We start from the raw sequence: 20,972 nt of genomic DNA, 5'->3' as shown, positions 1-20,972 counted from the left end.
ATTAAAAAAAAGAATAAATAAAACAGAAAAAACTCGATTAGTAAAATCGAATTTAACGATAAAAATCGAGGGCTACACTTAACAAAGTAATAAGGGCAATATTACATCACAGATTTTCGATTCATAAAGGTCATTATACTAGTTTTATTAAAAAATATAAAATATGGTATGAAGTGAATGATATGACTATTAACAAAAAAAATTGGCTGTTAAATTCATTTTGTTTGTTAAAAAATATATGTTAAGCAATAAATTTTAGTAATAAATCCATTGCTAACATGTACAGGAACCAAACAGCAACAATAACAATTGAAGAACATAAGAAAGAAGCCCTAATAAGAAAGGGAGTCCGACAAGGATGTTCCCTACCTCCGTTACTTTTTAATCTTTACATGGAACTAGCAGTTAATGATGTTAAAGAACAATTTAGATTCGGAGTAACAGTACAAGGTGAAAAGATAAAGATGCTACGATTTGCTGATGATATAGTAATTCTAGCCGAGAGTAAAAAGGATTTAGAAGAAACAATGAACGGCATAGATGAAGTCCTACGCAAGAACTATCGCATGAAAATAAACAAGAACAAAACAAAAGTAATGAAATGTAGTAGAAATAACAAAGATGGACCGCTGAATGTGAAAATAGGAGGAGAAAAGATTATGGAGGTAGAAGAATTTTGTTATTTGGGAAGTAAAATTACTAAAGATGGACGAAGCAGGAGCGATATAAAATGCCGAATAGCACAAGCTAAAGTAGCCTTCAGTAAGAAATATAATTTGTTTACATCAAAAATTAATTTAAATGTCAGGAAAAGATTTTTGAAAGTGTATGTTTGGAGCGTCGCTTTATATGGAAGTGAAACTTGGACGATCGGAGTATCTGAGAAGAAAAGGTTAGAAGCTTTTGAAATGTGGTGCTATAGGAGAATGTTAAAAATCAGATGGGTAGATAAAGTGACAAATGAAGATGTATTGCGGCAAATAGATGAAGAAAGAAGCATTTGGAAAAATATAGTTAAAAGAAGAGACAGACTTATAGGCCACACACTAAGGAATCCTGGAATAGTCGCTTTAATATTGGAAGGACAGGTAGAAGGGAAAAATTGTGTAGGCAGGCCACGTTTGGAGAATGTAAAACAAATTGTTGGTGATGTAGGATGTAGAGAGTATACTGAAATGAAACGACTAGTACTAGATAGGGAATCTTGGAGAGCTGCATCAAACCAGTCAAATGACTGAAGACAAAAAAAATAAATAAATCCATAAGATAATAATCAGTAATTCATAAAAAAATTAAAAGAATAATCTAATAAAACGCTGTGGTATCAAAAAAAATTACAATAAAATTATAAACCGTACGGTAAGAGTCTTTTAAAAGAACAATTTGAAAATGATTGGCCCAAAATTACGGCAGTTATCGTGTCCACAAGATAGTGAAATATATATAAATGTATATTTAAATTTTTGAGTTGACGGTGGTTTTGGGGTCTGGGGGATGTGAAACGCGAAGATATATCGAAATTTTCTGGAAGTAGAATCATGATACCAATTACAGTAGGTAATTTTGTAATAAAACTACCTAAAAAAAAGTTAACATTGCATAGAATTTAATTCTGAAGAAAATAATCTATAAAACGTCTATTAAAATTAAATAATTTGAGAAGTTCAACTTTAATTAGAGATAAAACAGACAAACTTTATAGTAAAAGGAAAATAAGATTTTAAACACTTTTTTTTTTTTTTTTTTTTTTTGTAACCTAACTTTTAAATAAACCAAAGGTTGCAAAGGTATTAACAATTAAAAGATTTGCATAGCTATCATTTTGAAATAAATTGAGAAATCAGGTTCAATATTTTTATACAAGTAAACCACCTCTACGTCTCCTAGCCCTCCTAGGTCTAAGGACCTAGGAATTTCAACTCAAATTTAATTAGGAAATTTCAGCTCGATACAATTAACTATTCCTGAGAAATAATTTTTATATTACAATACAAAATAGATGAAATATAATACAAAATTTTATCTAGAATTATTTACAATAGAATGAAGGACCAACTATAAAGCGAGCTTGGCGGATTACCAAGGTGGTTTTCGGCCTTGGCGCAGTTGTCCAGATCAAATTATTACTTTGAAGTTACTTATAGATATTTATAATAGAAAGCAAAAAACAGATGATTATTTCTTTTATTGATTTCAAAAAACCGTACGATTGCATACATCGGCATTCGATGTTAAAAATTCTAAATCACTTTAAAATCTAAAGTGAAGTTTCGTGGCGAATTTTCCGAACCTTTTTACATAAAATCCGGACTGAGACAAGGCGACGGACTTTCGCCTTTATTATTTAATTGTGCACTAGAATTTCTGATGCGCGAATGGTTTAAAATTAATCCTAAAAATATTCACATAGGATACAAAAGAGTTAACTTAAATTTAAATTGCCTAGGATTTTTCGACGACTTAGCTTTATTAGCTAATAGTATCGCAGAAGCCAGAATACAAATAACAAGTATAGAAGAAGAACTTGCGAATAAAATTGGACTTAAAATTTCTTACGAAAATACTAAAATGATGGCTATAGATCCTTTAGTTATTAATTCTGTAAATGTTAACGGAAACAAAGTAGAACTTGTAGAAAAATTTAAATATCTTGGCGAGATAATTGTAACGAAGAACAAAATTGGACTGAAAGACTTAATAAATTATTTAAAGTGCTACAAGTAACCAAATTACTTACAACAAAAAATCGCTCTCGATTAACACTAAAATTAGACATTACAAAACTGTGGTTAAACCGGTAATTACTTACGCGAGCGAGACTTTATTTAGATTAAATCAGAAAAATAGGACTGAACCTTTGGTTAAAGTTGAACGCAGGATTCTTAGAACCTGCATAAACAAAAAATATAAACACGAAAATCAGTACAAATTATTGCCTAATAAATTTCTGTACGAAAACTTGGAATCCTTAATCGATACTATGAAAAGGAAGCGAATTTATTTCTGCACACACTTGTTAAGATTACCGCAGGATAGGATTAATAAGAAAATTATCGATCAATTTTGGTCTTTAAAAAATCTGCCATTATGGATCAAAGAAATTAAAGAAGACATGAAAGAATTAAATTTGACTTACCAAGATTTACTTAATAAATCCAAAAAATTAAAATTTGTTATTAAAGATCCGAATCCTTAAAGTAAGGACTTTTAATTATACAAAAAGGGTTTATTCAGAAGAGGATCGTAAAGCAAGATCATTAAGAATGACTAAATATTGGGAGAAAGTAAAAGCTAAGAACTTAAAGGTCAAAAGATCGACAAAAAAGACTTGAATTATTCTGACTAAAGTGGTCCTTTGCGGCCTTAAAAATAAATAAATAAATGAATAGCGTGTAATATAAGCTTTCCAGACATATGTGGGAGATGAATTTCCCATTCCTCTGAATTCTTGAAACGATTTTTATAAATATTTTAGTTTTATTTTTTGGGAAAAGGTTAAAGTAACTAATTTTAAAAATTTTTACAACTTTTATCTTCCTAAGTTAATAGTAATTAATTAGAATTTTTTATTTTCTTTTTCCCTATCCTATTGCACTGTATATTATTTGTTTGTATCTACTCAACACATATAGATTTTTTTTCTTTCTAAAAGTTGACGTAATCTATGAAAATGGTTTGATCTGTAAAATTAAAATGAATGGGAGTGTTGGTCAATTTAGACACACGAACAGACAGGAAATGAACAATTTGCTTGTCAACATCCGTTTCCATGTCGTTTTCATACTAAATGAAAATAGTCCAATATTGGTTGATAGTAAAGGAAAGAGGAACATAGAAATTGGGAAGAGAAGAACAGTGGAAAGGTGTCGGAGTTAGTTGTCAACGAAATTAAATTATGATGGGGGGAGACAACCAACCATACCACCCTGTTTTAACGTCAGCCAAAATTTTCCTTTTATAAACTTTATTAGTCTATATATAGGTACAAAATAGTACGGCCTTACATAAATGAAATACCATTTGATATCGTACAATAGCATAATAACGAATTGCACATACATATACAAATATTTACATACATAATCATGGACGTATATATACGTCTTAATTAAACGTTAATTGGTCAGCTTAACTAACTGAATAACTTACTGTAAACCTATTATCAACAAAGTATTGAACGAATGGGATAAACTGGAAAAAAACCCTGTGATGTAGAATAACATGAAATTCGTTATTTAGGGAGTAGGGAGGAAAACTGTTTTCAAAAGCGGTCCGGAAATTGAGCTCTCTATTCAACTTGTATCTATCTACCTTCATCACTTCCACATCTCCTGATTTTTTTTTCTCTCTTTACTTTCTTATTTCCCTTTCATTTTTTGTTCTTTTACATCAATTTCGTTTTTTACCTATTATTTTTTTTAAAAAGAAAACGCACTCAAGTATTATTTAAGGAAAATTTTAATATTTTTTTTTATAAAATTCCTTTTATCGTTATTTTAGAAATCGTTAACATTTCAATGATATTTCCGTTTAAAAAATATCAATCCTTGAAATAAGTGTTGATAAGTCTATATTATTTTGATCGTTAGGATACTTTCACCCATAAAATTATAATTTTATCATTGATCAACATTGGTTCATAGTATAATAATAGACACGCATATTTTATATTGAATTAAACAACACATACTGTTCATCAGCGAATTCAATTTTATTTATTTATCGGATTAATTACTAAAGCGAAAACATCAATATTTGACTATAATGCTAATGAAATAATTATTAAAAAAAACCGACTGCAAATTATATAAATCTTCATTAAATAAATGAAAAATGAACAAAAAATATAACATTTTATAGAAGCAAGTGATGAACAATTTCAGGTTGGATAACTTAATTCTAGATCGTGGATACCGGTGTTCTTTTTTATGGTTGGTTTCAATCAACCACACATCTCAGAAATGGTCGAACTAAGACTGTACAAAACTACACTTCATTTACACTTATACATATCATCCTCTGAAGTATTATCTGAAAGGTAATTACCGGAGGCTAAACAGGAAAAAGAAAAGGTTGGCTAACTTAACCCACCGGGTTGGTCTAGTGGTGAACGCGTCATCCCAAATCAGCTAATTTGGAAGTCGAGAGTTCCAGCGTTCAAGTCCTAGTAAAATCAGTTATTTTTACACGGATTTGAATAGTAGATCGTGGATACAGGTGTTCTTTGGTGGCGGTTAGATTTCAATTAACCACATATCTCAGAAATGGTCGAACTAAGACTGTACAAGACTACACTTCATTTACACTTATACATATCATCATGTGAAGTATTATCTGAAAGGTAATTACCGGAGGCTAAACAGGAAAAAGAAAACTTAACCCACCGAGTTGGTCTAGTAGTGAACGTGTCTTCCCAAATCAGCTGATTTGGAAGTCGAGAGTTCCAGCGTTCAAGTCCTAGTAAAATCAGTTATTTTTACACGGATTTGAATACTAGATGGTGGATACCGGTGTTCTTTGATGGTTGGGTTTCAATTAACCACACATCTCAGAAATGGTCGAACTAAGACTGTACAAAACTACACTTCATTTACACTCATACATATCATCCTCTGAAGTATTATCTGAAAGGTAATTACCGCAGGCTAAACAGAAAAAGAAAGAAAAGGTGCACAGTGCCACTGAATGATGAGTAATAGCCAGTCGTATTCCTTCACTGACAATGCATGGAAGAATGTCTGTCCAGAAACAAAAACGGAACTACCGTAAGATATTACTTCAGAGGATGATATGTATGACTGTAAATGAAGTGTAGTTTTGTACAGTCTATCCACCGGGTTGGTTTAGGATTGAACGCGTCTTCCCAAATCAGCTTATTTAGAAGTCGAGAGTTCCAGCGTTCAAGTCCTAGTAAAATATCGATCAGTTAATTAGAGGGACATTCCATAATTAAAGAAAAAAAATTGATCGAGATTTTGCGACTAGTTATTTTTAAGGAACAATTTGAAAGTGATTGGCGCAAAATTACTGTAGTTATCGTTCCACAAGAAAGTGAAGTATATATATGTAAACTTTTGAGCTGACGGTGGTTTTGGGGTATGGGGGGGATGTGAAACCCAAAGATATGTCGACATTTTTGGGAAGGCAAATCATGGTACCCATTACAGTCTGTAGCTTTCTTATGAAGTCTACTTAAAACGATTATCCGTAGGATTTTGAAATTTGGAATTTACCACTGTTGTAACATCTAGTTTTGTACCTCCCCTTTTGATTGCAATTGATTGGATCAAAAATATCCAGAAAAATCCAAAAGTTATGGATTTTGGACTTTTTCTTAACTGCAGTAATAAGCCCTCATTGAGAATTTTTTCAATGATATACCGTAAGTGTTAGTTATTTTCATTGGTTGCAGAGTTACAGCCAAATACAATTTTAATTAATGAAATATTTGGATCTTTCAAGAGGAAAGCGATTCGAATCCGACTTCATTTCCTTTTTTTTTTTTCAATTTTTTTTTTTAATTTAAATATATTGATTTATTAATAATTATTAACCTCTGATTTTAAGAAAAGTTTTACTATAAATAATAATTGAGTAATAACAATTAAAAAAAAAAAAAAAAATCAGATGTTATTTGTGAAATAAAATTTTACAAAAGTTTTACTACATTTCATTTTAAAAATGTGCATATATAACTTAATAGACGTACAAGAAAGTCATGAGGTATCCACATCAAATTTTTTTTTACTGTCTTACTACATTTGCTTTAATATTTAGAATAGTTTATTCACCATCCCATCTTAGATGAGTTTTCTTTCTGGAAGTTAGAATAGCTATAAGGAATAACATGGAAGCTACAATAAAAAATTATTGTATTACAAACTACTTCTGTTTACCTATTTCAATAAATTTTCTTTTTTATATATTTATTCTTCATTCGTATTACATTTTATTTGAACATTTACTAAACTCTGTTTTAAGCTGACTGAAATTCAGTACTACTGTATACTATATATAGCCCTTAATACTTCGTCTCTCGTTCCACTCGAAGCGAGGGCGCGGTTGAATTCGAATCAAATCTGTAGAAATAGCAGCTTCAGCATTCAGAAAGCAGTAACACACAGTGATCACTAACGAAGCCATTTAAACACACGCCAAAATCTGAACAGTTTCCCAGCCCCGCTTTTCTGCCATTCCCACCTATCTACGTCATCTCTTCCTCCTCCTCTTCCGTTTCATTTTCTCTCTCTCTTTCTCTTTATTTCATCTCTACACCTAACCCCATACCATCAATCTATCCCCAGTATTATCCTTGATTTACTCTCTGCTTGATTTACTCTTTCCTCTTTTTTTTCATTTTTATAATTCTCCTGTCTTCTTTCTTTTACATTTTCTTCTTTTCTTTCGTATCCTGTGTTATACGATTTCTATTAAGACAGCAATTAAAACAATATTCGTCACTTATTACAAAAATTTAACGTTATTATTCAGTGGTATATCCCTTAGCACGATTTATGATTCGTTGTAGTAAAATATATATGTACTAGATAATTCTATTGATATATCATGTTAATTTTTTTTAAGTTCATTCAAGTATTTTGTTGAATGGTTTTATAATTCTGTTAAAATAGCTATACAGAGTGATTTACGAAGAAGTAACGAAAGTTTAGGTCATATTCTACTGCCGGCCTCCGTGGCGCGAGTGGTCCTCTCGACCTTTCACCCGGAGGTCCTGGGTTCGAATCCCGGTCAGACATGGTATTTTTCACACACGCTACAAAACACTCACTTCATCCTTTGTGGAAAGAAAAAAAAAGGTCATATTCTTCTGGTGAAAATAAAGAAGAGATAGTTTATATAAACATAGAAGTATCAGTTAACCCACTGGGTTGGTCTACTGGTAAACTCATTATCGCAAATCAGCTGATTTTGTAGTCAAGTGTTCTTATAAAAGAGTTACTTTTACACGAATTTGAATTCTAGAACATGGATACCGATCTTCTTCGGTGGTTGGGTTTCAATTAACAACCACACATCTCAGGAATGATCGACCTGAGACTAGACAAGAATACACTTTATTTACATTCATACATTTCATCCTCTGAAGTATTACCATTTTTTTTCTTTTTTTTAAAGTGGGGGAAACTAGTCAACACCGAAACTAGTCAAAATGGATTCAGGGATAGTCAAAATGGATATTTCCGTTGAAATCTGAAAACCTTCGGTTGAAAATTTCGGTTTTCAAATGTAAAAATGTGGGTGTCTTAGAGCATTGTTCATCAGTCTAGTAGTTCTCTTTCCAAATATTTTAATAAAAATGTCTATCCTCCTGTGTCCTTCGTAATGTATCCTCATTTTGTATTTTATAAATCCATCAAATTTTTGCGTTTGCCCAATCATTATTGCAGTCCAGAATATGTTCATGGAGTGGGGCAAGGAGGGTGCAATTTAATAAAGCATATTTGCTTCAAAAACACTAATAAAAGCAGTCTTAAATAGGCCCAGACTTCATCCTACAGCAGACCTATTCAGGAAATTTAACGTGTTAACAATGAAGACGGCTCTACGTCAGAAGCAAATTTTTATTTATTAACAAAAATATAAACATCTTTATTACCAGTGATTCATCGAATAATCTGTGGCCATCTAGTATTATCTTACAGTATATTACGTCATTTTACGTTCACATATTTGTCGTAAAGTTTAAAGAACGTAAACACCGCTTTATAGACGCTGACAAATTACAATTACAATTACAAAGCCAATTAGAATTAGCAAATTACAATTATTTAGTATCATCTTGTAGTATAATATTACGTGATATTAAACGTAATATTACCTGAACGTAATTTTACGTTCACATACTTCTCATAAAATTTAAAAACGTAAACACCGCTTTATAGACGCTGACAAATAGCAAATTACAATTATTTACTATCATCTTATAGTATAATATTACGTGATATTAAACGTAATATTACGTGAACGTAATTTTACGTTCACATACTTGTCATAAAATTTAAAAACGTAAACACCGCTTTATAGACGCTGAAAAATAACATACTACAATTAGTAATGTGGTTTCTAATTAATTAGCCGTTAGTTCGATTCCCGGTTCTGATAATTTTTCTTTCTCATCTATATTTTTTATATAAAAATATTATTAATATATAAATTTAGTTTTTATATAAATTGGTTACTTAAATGGTTTGACTGTTGTTAGCAGAAACATCCTCATGTAATCTTCGAGGCGCGTTCTAAAGTTAATAAAGGTTGTGCCAACTCAGGCAATTTGGAATGGAGAATGAATAATTTTAGAAGATCAAAACATGTTTCCGGTTTAACCGATGATATAAATGGTCCAACGCCTTCAAGATATAGTCGTGATGTCAGTGAAGCGACGAAATATATTGAAACAGCGTTGGTCATCGATAAAGCTATGGTGAGTGAAAATATTTTATTTTAATTTTCTCTTTTTAGTCGGTAATATTTACTTCTTTAAATATAAGTGTTTATTTATTTTTTTAATGACTAGTTAATATTCTTGTATGAAATCAAAATCTTTAGATCCGTTCGTAAAAAAAAAAAAGAATTTATTTTATTTTTTCTGCTGTGTTTGATATACTAAAAAAGGCTGGACACTGCTTAATTATTTAGTATATTGACTATCTTGTAATCCAAAAATGATTCATATAGCCGTTTAAATCTAATTTCATTACGTAATGCCAATTTTGTTGCAGTACAAAAAGTTTTAATTTTGCTCAAAACTGGTACACATTAAAATTAGCAAATGTATTGGTAAAAGTTTATATATATATATATATATTATATATATATATATATATTATATATATATATATATATATATATATATATATATATATATATATATATATTATATATATATATATATATACACACAAGTTTAACAAAATATAATATCTTTGCAACAGTTACATAAATAGAAACGAAATTTAATAAAGCTTCTGCCTCAAAACAATCTATTTTACGGAACGCAACATTTACTTGGGCCGTTTTTAATATTAGTTGATAAAAATCGGACTTTCGCTAAGTTTGGCAGAATAATTTTTTATAAAACAGCTTACTGTAGTTAAATCTATCTTTTTTTATACTTTACATACATAGAAGCACGAATTCTGATGAAATTACATTTAATTGATTAAATTATTAATGAGATTCCTGTGGTTGATGCTGAAAAATTAATACTGGATATCTGGCTTAATTTTTGTAAGGAACAAATGAAGGTCTTTCTTTGGTCATAATATGATTAACAGCACTAAAGCCTGATTCCGCAGTATAATCATCTTAAAGTATATTACGTTATATTAAACGTAATATTACGTTATATTAAACGTAATATTACGTGAACGTAATTATACGTACACTTATTTGTCGTAAAATTTAAAATACGTAAACTCCGCTTTATAGACGCTGACAAATAGCAAATTACAATTATTTAATATAATCTTAGTATAATATTAAGTGATATTAAACGTAATATTACGTGTGAACGTAATATTACGTGTGAACGTAATTTTACGTTCACATATTTGTCGTAAAATTTAAGAAATGTAAACACCGCTTTATAGACGCTGACAAATAGCAAATTACAATTATTTAATATCATCTTATAGTATAATATTACGTGATATTAAACGTAATATTACGTGAACGTCAACGTAATATTACGTGAAAATATGAGGAAGGGAAAGGTATTAATAAACTAAATATCATTTTTCACATATTTGGATTTACAGGAATTTTTTTTCCACAGGTTTTCATAACCATCAGTATCGAATTTATGTTTCCTTTCTTCATCATATCTAATTTCTAACACTTCTTTGTGGCAAGTGGTATCAACCTCTTCAATATTTACGGTAAAAGGATTTTTCATTCAGTCATACACCTTCAATTGCAAAATATCATCAAATCGTTTTTCCAAGTACAATTTAAGTTCGTCGGGTGGCTACTAAATCTTTTAATAATCGCTGAAGTTACATCATCTATTATAGATGATAATTTAGGAAATTGATGAAATTTTCTCTTCAATAAATTACAAAGAGATAGATCAAGTTTTTCAATAAATAATGATGCAATACTTTGGCAACCTATAAGAGTTTTATTAGCTCCTTGAAGCTGCAAATTGACATTGTTAAATCTCTTGAAAATATCTGCCAAATAAAAGACATCATTCTTTATTCTTTTTAACTGTTGACCCAGATTGGTCTTATTATTACTTTTAAAAAAATTGTATGACACTATCATATAATGCTTCAAAACGAGCCAAAGATGTCTTTGACAGTCACCAGACATCTGTGTGCAAAAGTAATTTAATAAAATATTCATTATTGTCTGGCAAAGCTGTCGAACATTCTATCATTCTTTGAATAGGATTTCATATTTTTTCTGTGCATCATCTAATCCTAAATCTTCTCTACTTTAAACACAATGTTGTTAAGTTAAATATCATATTTATCTTCTGAGAATTGTTACTACTTGTGAGCATAACACTGTCTATATCACTCGTAAATATTAAAACTTTTGTGTAATGAACAGAATGTTTTTATTCTGAATAATAGTTATGAACTCCGTAAAAAAGTCACGGTGTATGCTACTCCATAGTCTGAACTAAACGTGTCAATCAGTATACCTTACATATTTACTATAGCTGATTTGTAGATGAGCGGAAAATATATTTCTCTGATCAAATTATTGCAATACCTCTAAAATCATTATACGGCCGCGCACTCACGTAGCTTAGAGGAAATTATGGTTATGGGTGAGATATGTTGTAGATCGAATAGATTTGTATCCAATTTTTATAAATATATAATATTACTTTGTGATAATAATTCTATGGAGTAGTAAGGGATCACCAGGATTTTAACTAATTTAAATTAAAAAATTAAAAAAAAACATTAATTTTTAATAATAACGCTATGGAGCAGCAAGGGGTCACTAGGTTTTTAACTGATTTAAATAAAAAAGATATGTAACATTACTTTGTAATAATAATGCTGTGGAGCAGCAAGGGGTTATACTAGGTTTTTAACCGATTTAAAAAAATATATATATAACATTATTTTCTAATAATAACGCTGTGGAACAGCAAGGAGCCACTAGGTTTTGAACTGATTTTTAAAAATATATAATATTATTTTGTAATAACCCTGTGGAGCAGCAAAGGGCCACTAGGTTTATAACCGATTTTTTAAAAAATATATAACATTATTTTGCAATAATAACTATGTGGAACAGAAAGGAGTCACTAGCTTTTTAACCGATTTAAATTTAAAAAAATATGTAACATTATTTTGTAATAATAACGCCATGGAACAGCAAGGGGTTACTAGATTTTGTAACCGATTTTTAAAAATATATATATAACATTATTTTGTAATAATAACGCTGTGAAACAGCAAGGGGCCAATAGGTTTTGAACTGATTTTTAAAAATATATAACATTATTTTGTAATAACCCTGTGGAGCAGCAAAGGGTCACTAGGTTTTTAACCGATTTTTAAAAAAATATATAACATTACTTTGCAATAATAACTCTGTGGAGCAGCAAGGGGTCACTAGGTTTTTAACTGATTTAAATTAAAAATTTGTAACATTACTTTGTAATAATAACGCCATGGAGCAACTAATAATAACCATGGAGCAACTAATAATAACGCCATGGGTTACTAGCTTTTGTAACCGATTATTGAAAAATATATATAACATTACTCTGTAATAATAACGCCATAGAACAGCAAAGGGTTACTTAGTTTTTAACCGATGTTTTAAAAATATATATAACATTATTTTGTAATAATAACCCTGTGGAGCAACAAGGAATCACTAGATTTTTAACTGATTTAAGTTAAAAAAATATGTAACATTGTAATAATAACGCTGTGGAACAGCAAGGGTCCACTAGGTTTTGAACAGATTTTTTTTTAAATGTATAACATTATTTTGTAATAATAACGCCGTGGAGCAACAAGGGGTTACTAGGGTTTTAACTGATTTAAAAAAAATATATATAACATTATATTGTAATAATAACTGTGGAACAGCAAGGGGCTACTAGTGTATAAATTAAAACTATCGTATTGTGATATAAAATTATATTTTATAAATAGGAATCAAAAAGAAATAAACTTGCTAGTTATTAAAAAAAAAAAAAAAAAAAAAAACATTTTGGATTATGTAATATACTGAAGTTGGATTAAGAAAATTAAATGGATTAAACTGTAGAATATTAATCTTTTTATGTATTAGAAAAATGTATAATGAATGTAATATTTTAATATAATTTGTTATTTTTAGTTTGAAAAAAGGAACGGAAGCACTAGATTAGAAGTGGTTCATGATGCAATACAAGTAGCAAATATTGCTGATTTGGTAAGTTTTACAGTTAAATATAATTTTTATATATCATTATTGTTTTTTAATATTTAAATAACACTTGTCCCCTTTGTGTAACCCAAATAGAAATATATACATTGGGTGTTTCAGCACGTATAGACTACAATTTATAAACGCATTTATATCGTTAAAATAATAAATATTCTTATGAACATAAATTTGGAAATGCGTTTCAGTTAGCGAAAGATTTTATCCAGATTTCAATATTAAAGACAAATTCTATTAAAATTCTTTAGAAAAAATTATTAAGCAAAATTAATCGTTTTTATATGTAACGTTATATTTGAAAAAAAGCTGACAACACATTTTTTTCTGACGCACAACTTACACATACACTTAATACACAACTTAATTAAAAATATTTGTAATTTTATTTAAATTTAATATTTTTACGTTTATGATTCTAACTAAAGTACACGCTCGCGTATCGTATTTAATTCGTGCAATTAAACCACCGGGTTGGTCTTAGTGGTGAACGCTTCCCAAATCAGCTGAGAGTTCCAGTACTACTACTCCGTAGTTTATATGTCTAAGAATTTCAGTACAACATTATATTACTTTTAGAGAAGAAATCTTTTACTAGTCTTAACTCACTCATCCAAGTACTAAAACCCACCAGGATGGTCTAGTAGTGATAAACGCGTTTTCCCAAATCAACTGATTTGAGAGTTCCAGCGTTCAATTCCTAGTAAAGTCAATTATTTTTATACGGATTTGAATACTAGATCGTGGATACCGGTGTTCTTTGGTGGTTGGGTTTCAATTAACCACACATCTTAGGAATGGTCGAACTGAGACTGTACAAGACTACACTTCATTTACACTCATACATATCATCCTAATTCATCCTCTGAAGTAATACCTGAACGGTAATTCCCGGAGGTTAAACAGGAAAAAGAAAATCTTAATTAAAAAAAAAAAAAAAAAAATGTTGAAATCTGTGAATTCTATTTGTGACCGGGATTTAAACCTAAATCCTCGGATGATAAATCAAGACCACTCCGCCGCGGAAATCAGCGAATTTTTATTTATATTGATAGAAATATTCTTATAAATTATGACACAAATACGATTAGAAAATCTGATAAAAACTTTCTGAAACAACCTGTAAAATATTATATTTTGAATTTTGTATTTAAAAAGATGTACTTGTTAATTTTTTCTATATTATTATTATGCTTTTACGGCCAACGTGGGACCACTTAAGTCAATTTTATTAGATCTTTTCTGAGAAAAGCGTGTTATTTTACTCTTCCGAGCTGCCCAGTATTTCTTCATCCGTTCAGATCTTGCTTTCTTTTCATCATCGGTAAACACCCTCTTCGTTGTATTTTGTCGTTTGTCTGTCTTTTGTTTAAATCTAATGCTTTTGTCTTTTAGCTTTGTAATTTTTCCAGTTTTATTCTGTAGGTCGGTCAGTCAGGGAAATTCCCAATTCTTTCATATCTTCTCTAATTTCTTTGATTCATCCTACTTCTAGTTTTTGGAACCAGAGCTTTTCAATGATATTTTTTGACAGTCTTTTTTCCGGTGTCCTTATGAGATGACCAAAAAAAGAGATTCTTTTTTCCGCATAGTATCAGTAACAGGCTCTATTTCTCGATACACCACCTCATTTGGCACAATCCACCATCAGCCTTCTTTTTGGTGTTTTTTATTGATACACATTCTGACAATTCTCCTCTCTATTTTCAGAATTTTATTAATTCGTTTTTTCTGAGTGATTTTGAAAAGGGTCTCGCTTCCGTAGGTGACTTCTGGCTGAACTACAGTTTTATAATGTTTAAGTTTTGTTTTAGCAGAAAGGCATTTTTTGTTATATGTTGACCGAGTTAATTTTTGGGATTTAATCATTTTATTTGTCCTGTTTTGCCATGTATCTTTTTCATTTAAATTATAAGTTATTATTTCCCCTAGATATTTAAATTGTTTTACTATTTTAATTTTATAATTGTTTACCGTAATGTGCTCTATTACCAGAGGATCTATGGCCATCAGTTCAGTTTTTTCGAAAGAGATATGAAGCCCTATCTTTTGTGCTAGGTTTTGAAGGCTCATGATTTGTGTTTTGGTTTCTTGAATATTATTTGCTAAAAGAGCGAGGTCATCTGCAAATCCTAGGCAATTTAGTGCGATGGAGTTTTTCTTGGTACCCATTTTTATATTTTTGGGATTTATTTCATACCATTTTCTCATGACAAATTCGAAGGCGCAGTTAAAAAGGAGTGGTGAGAGGCCGTCTCCTTGCCTCAATCCAGTTTTTATGTAGAAGGGTTGAGAGAGTTCACCTCTGAATTTCACTCTGGACTGGATATTGGTTAAAGTTAATTTTATCATGTTTACGAGTTTAGGGTGAAGGCTTCTCATTATATTCAGCATGGATAGTCGGTGTATACAATCATAGGCCCTTTTAAAGTCGACGAAGGTGATTATTAGTTGTTTTTTCCGTCTTTTATATAAGTCCATCATAAGTTTTAGGGATATTATTTGCTCCGGGCAACCTCTCCATGGCCTAAATCCCCCTTGGTATTCCCCAAGTTCCAGTTCAAGTTGGTCTTTGCATCGGTTGTATATGATTCTCGACAGGATTTTGTATGTACAATCCAGGAGAGATATGCGAAAACCAAACAAATTGAAGACTTGGAAACATCCAGATTAGAAAAAAGGGGAATGGCAACTCGATCATGTTTGCATGGACCGGAATTATCACAAGGAGATTTATAATGTAAAAATCTTGAGAGGAACAGATATTGGATCGGACCATTACTTAATTAAAGTTAAAATAAAAATCACCCTGCATAAAAATAAAAAATCCCAACCTAAAAACAAAAGAGCTTATGATCCACATAAATAAATAAACAATGTCATCTTTGAAGAAACAACAAAAATATATATATATATATATGTGTGTATTTTTAAATAGAAACATTAAAAAAAAAATTGTGTTATTAATTGCATGTATATGAAATGATTTAAGAAGAATATCTTGGTTTTTTTCATTTAATTTCCCCTACTACCTCTCATCTGGTAAATTCATTCTTAGTTACAAGTATAGTAATATATTTAATAAATTTTATGCTATATGTATTTTATTTTTATTGTTATCTTATATTTACGTGTCAGCACATTATTATTATTTCTTATTTTCATTTTGTATCAATTTTGAATCTGTCGTTCCAAAAGAGACAATAAAACAAGGTGATATTGTTTAAAACAAAAGAAACGCCATACGTTGTCTTTCTTATTGTTACATTTGTTGTTGTTTTAACCGTTATATCTGTTGTCTTATTTTAGAGCAAATAGTACATTTCTTCATAAAAGAAGATTTCATTCATATGTTAATGAAGATTATTTATTGTGTGGTTTCTTAATATAGTTATATTATATAAACTGGCAAGTTATATATATATATATATATATATATATATATATATATATATATATATATTTCATCATATTAACTTATAACATAAAGTTAAATGTAAATAATTCAGTGGGTCGATTTCAAATAATAACTCAATAAATTAATTTTCAACTTAAGATAAATATAAATAAATAGAATAATTATATAAATTCAAGATAAAAAATTCCTTGAGAAAAAAATCATGATGTATATTTTCGTTATGTTGATAATAAGGGTATCCCATATAAAACCCATCACTCATCCATGAAATTTCAAAAGTCAAGATTACACCCCTACTCATTACTGAAATGGACTCGTCCAACATCTCGGCGACGCAACTTATTGTTGTTACTACCGATAGTAACAACAATGCAATCATAACGTTCAGTGTGTTGCTAGAGACAAGATGGTGTTTTCGCTAGATGAACGTGTTTTCATTGTCGAGTCGTACTTCAGTACGAAATCAGCTGTTACAGTGCAATATTTTTGTTTCGCCATAAGTACCCAGATAAACCAGCTCCTAGCAAAACATCAGTATTAAGGTTAGTCGCAAAATTTAGAGAGACCGATTCTGTTAATAACAAGGAACACAAAAGATCTGCGTCAGTGTTGAATACAGATACAATCGCTGAAATCAAAGACCGATTACTCGCCTCGCCAAATAAATCGATCGATCTGAAATTTGTCTAAATCGACTGTTCATCGGGCGACCGAACTATTACAATTACGACCTTATCGCATTCAAACGGTTAATCGACTTCTTGAACCCGACAAAACGGCTGCAATATTGTCAACGGTTCCGTAGATTTCTGCGTGAAGGAATTAACGTTATGGATTCGTTATTTTTTACAGATGAAGCACGGTTTTATTCGGATGGCTACGTAAACAGCCAAAACAGTAGAATTTGGAGTGCTGAAAATCCCCACGTTTATTACGAAAAACAATTACACCCGCAGAAGTCGGGCGTGTAGTGCGCGATATCGCGGAAGAAAATAATCGGTCCTATTTTTTTCGAGTACACCATTAATGGAGAACGATATCAGGATATTTTATTTCGGCTCATTGCAATCTTGGAAGAGGAAGAGGCTACAACTTGACGGTGCAACATCGCACTACGCAGGTTCAACTTCTGATTTCGTCGAGGAATTCTTTGGTAATCGTGTTATCGGTCGAGACTTGTTGGCCACCAAGATCTCCAGATTTGACTGCAGTGGATTTTTTTCTACGGGGTTACCTCAAAGAAAAAGCCTACAGTAACAAACCACGAACACTTGAACGGTTGAAAGTCAATATTGAACAAGCTGTATTAAATATCCAGCCACAAACTTTGAAAAAAGTTGTATGAAACACTGTAAAAAGAATTGAAGCTTGTATTCAAGAAGATGGCGGCCACTTCCAACATTTACTCTAAATGTAAGGTAATGGATGGTAATTATAAAAATTACATTTACATTTACACATGCCTTTTTATTATTTCAATACTTACCAATATAAGGTTGGATTGCGTTTTATATGGGACACCCTATTTTGGTTGTATACAATGAAAATATACGTAATAAGCTTAATATTTTGAATAGCCTAATCAGTAATTTGCATGGTAATATAAAGTTTGCTTTTGAAGACGAAAGTAATAAAAAATATGTAAAAAAAAAACCTTTTAAAACACCACTCTTAAATTAAACGCACTAAAAGGTAAAAAATAATTTTAGGACGGTATCTCAGAATGGATTTGACAACAAACTTTGATGGTAATATGTAAGATTATGTGAAAGACATAACTTCAACAAAAAAAAAAATCTGATGTATTTGCCAGTTTATTTTTTTCATTTGCGTGATGAATAGCCTAAAAAGTGAGGTACAAAGATTTGTACTTTGACGTGAGCACCCCACTCTTAAGGCTATTCATCACCCATATGAAGAAATCTGATGTGTACACCACATGACTTCCTTTTACACATTTTTTTTTTTTAATGAAAATTATATCAAATTTTATTTCATTAATAACTTCTGATATTTTTTTCATTGTTTTTTTAGTTTTTTATTTTTATTATTGAATTATTATTTATCGTAATTTTTGTTTTACAATCAGAAGTTAATTAATAAATCAATATATCTCAATTTTTAAAAAATTAAGAAAAAGAAGAAGTCTGATTCGAACCGATTTGTCTTTTCTTGTAAGATCCAAATATTTCATTAATTAAAATTTTGTTTCTCTATAACTCTGGAACCAGTAAAAATAAGTACCACTTATGAAATATCGTTGAAAAGCTCTCAATAAGGGCTTATTACTGCAGTTAATAAAAAATCCAAAACCCAATTTTTTTTTTATTTTGGGCTTTTTTATACACTTTTGGTTTAGTCAATTGAAATCAAAAGGAGAGGTGCATAATTAGATATTACAACAATTGTAAATTCAAAATTTCAAAAATCGTTCTTGAACTATGCGCTATGTATGTACGTACATACATATGTACGTACATACATCACGCCAAAACTAGTCAAAGTGGATTTAGGGATGGTCAAAATGGATATTTCCGTTGAAATCTGAAAACCAACATTTTTCCCGATACAATACACCCTTTGCAATTTTTTTTTTTTCCAAATGAACACCTGATGTTTGACTGCCTTGCTCTTGGGGGGGGGGGTGATAGAGACCGGGTCACCCTGGAACTTAGAGGTCAAGGGGAAAATTGGCCACTCACAAGCGGTGAGTGAATGTAGCGAGATCCGCATTGTTGGACCTTATGGGAGTTTCTTGATGCGGTTGCTGTGTTCAAATAACATCAGTAGTTTACCTAAGGGAAGACTTCTACTGCATAGCTGTCGGAAGCCAACATAGAAATATATGGCTGACCACCTGCCAATTAACGCTCCAAGCGCTTTAATATGGCGGACAGGTACTTGCTAACATTCAGCGATCTAGGCGTGGCAGCGAATTGCTGTCTAGACAAAGTAAATTTTAATTTATGGATGTTATATATATTTTTAGTTGTCGACGGGGTGAGCTTACCCATTTTAGTGAATATATGATAAGTGAGCGGTTGGAACACGTAATCCGATGGCGTATGGCACTGCGCTTAGTCCGCTCACGTTGTTAGACTCTAAGATCTATTTATGACACTGGTTGCTAAACTGTTTCGAGGCTCAGCAGCCGTTTGTGACACAGACATGCTTTAGGTAGACCGAATGGGTTGGTGGCGGGAGAAATTCCAAGCAAATAAAAAAAAAAACTCCCTTTGTACAAGGGAAATTTTTCATTTGAAGCTATGACGTTCACATAATTTTATAAATCACCATCAAAACTTGTTGTGAAATCCATTCTGAGATACCATCCTAAAATTATTTTTGCTATTCTTAAGCATTGTTTTACTTCATAATACTCATGATGATAATTGTAAATGGTAAAAAAAAAAACTATGAATTAAAACAGTTTTTGTTAACTAACGTAAGTTATATACCTTTGATGTACAAGAGGAATTGACTAAGATTATTCAAAGACAATAAGCTAATCGGATCCGTTACATCCTAAGACATGACTGTATTCAAAGAGTAATAATTAAAGGAAAGATTGCAGGTATGAGACAAAGAGGAATAAGGAGGATAGAAATGTTGAATGATTTGAAAGAGAGACAAGGATACTATAATTTAAAACAAGTAGCTCAGGACAGATCTTCATGGAAAATGTTGTTTCTTGATACATGTCAATAAACAGTTCCAGTAAAGAAAGAGAAGATATACAAGAAACATGAATCTTAGATACTTTTTTCAAAATAATAATGTTCAATCCAATTACATTATTCAACTTCAGTCCTTAATTTTTCTAATAAGCCTGGAATTAGATGCTTCTTATACTTAAACATGGCTCAACCATTTCCTTATATCAAATCGCATACATTCTTTAAGCTTATATCCTTACATTTAATCTATACCAAGATTATATTAGGATGAGTTAGGTAAACTATAATTAGAAATAATAAATAAGCCCATCGGGTTGGTCTAGTGGTCAACACGTCTTCCCAAATCAGCTGATTTGGAAATCCAGCGTTCAAGTCCTAGTAAAGTCAGTTATTTTTACACGGATTTGAATACTAGATCGTGGATACCGGTGTTTTTTTGGTGGTTGGGTTACAAT

General features: G+C 30.6%; 1 protein-coding gene across 1 annotated transcript in view; it reads left to right on the top strand.

Annotated features, from left to right (window-relative positions):
• mmd (disintegrin and metalloproteinase domain-containing protein mind-meld) overlaps window positions 1–20,972 on the top strand; it is a 499,030-nt gene that overhangs the window by 275,693 nt on the left and 202,365 nt on the right. Inside the window, exons 9-10 of the mRNA XM_075381718.1 lie at window positions 9,224–9,442; window positions 13,339–13,413. Coding sequence (XP_075237833.1) covers window positions 9,224–9,442; window positions 13,339–13,413 — 294 coding nt within the window. The remainder of the gene's footprint in view (window positions 1–9,223; window positions 9,443–13,338; window positions 13,414–20,972) is intronic.

This window comes from Lycorma delicatula, chromosome 13 (assembly GCF_047948215.1).
Source record: "Lycorma delicatula isolate Av1 chromosome 13, ASM4794821v1, whole genome shotgun sequence".
Classification (NCBI taxonomy): Eukaryota; Metazoa; Arthropoda; class Insecta; order Hemiptera; family Fulgoridae; genus Lycorma; species Lycorma delicatula.
This window is presented reverse-complemented; position numbering and strand designations above follow the sequence as displayed.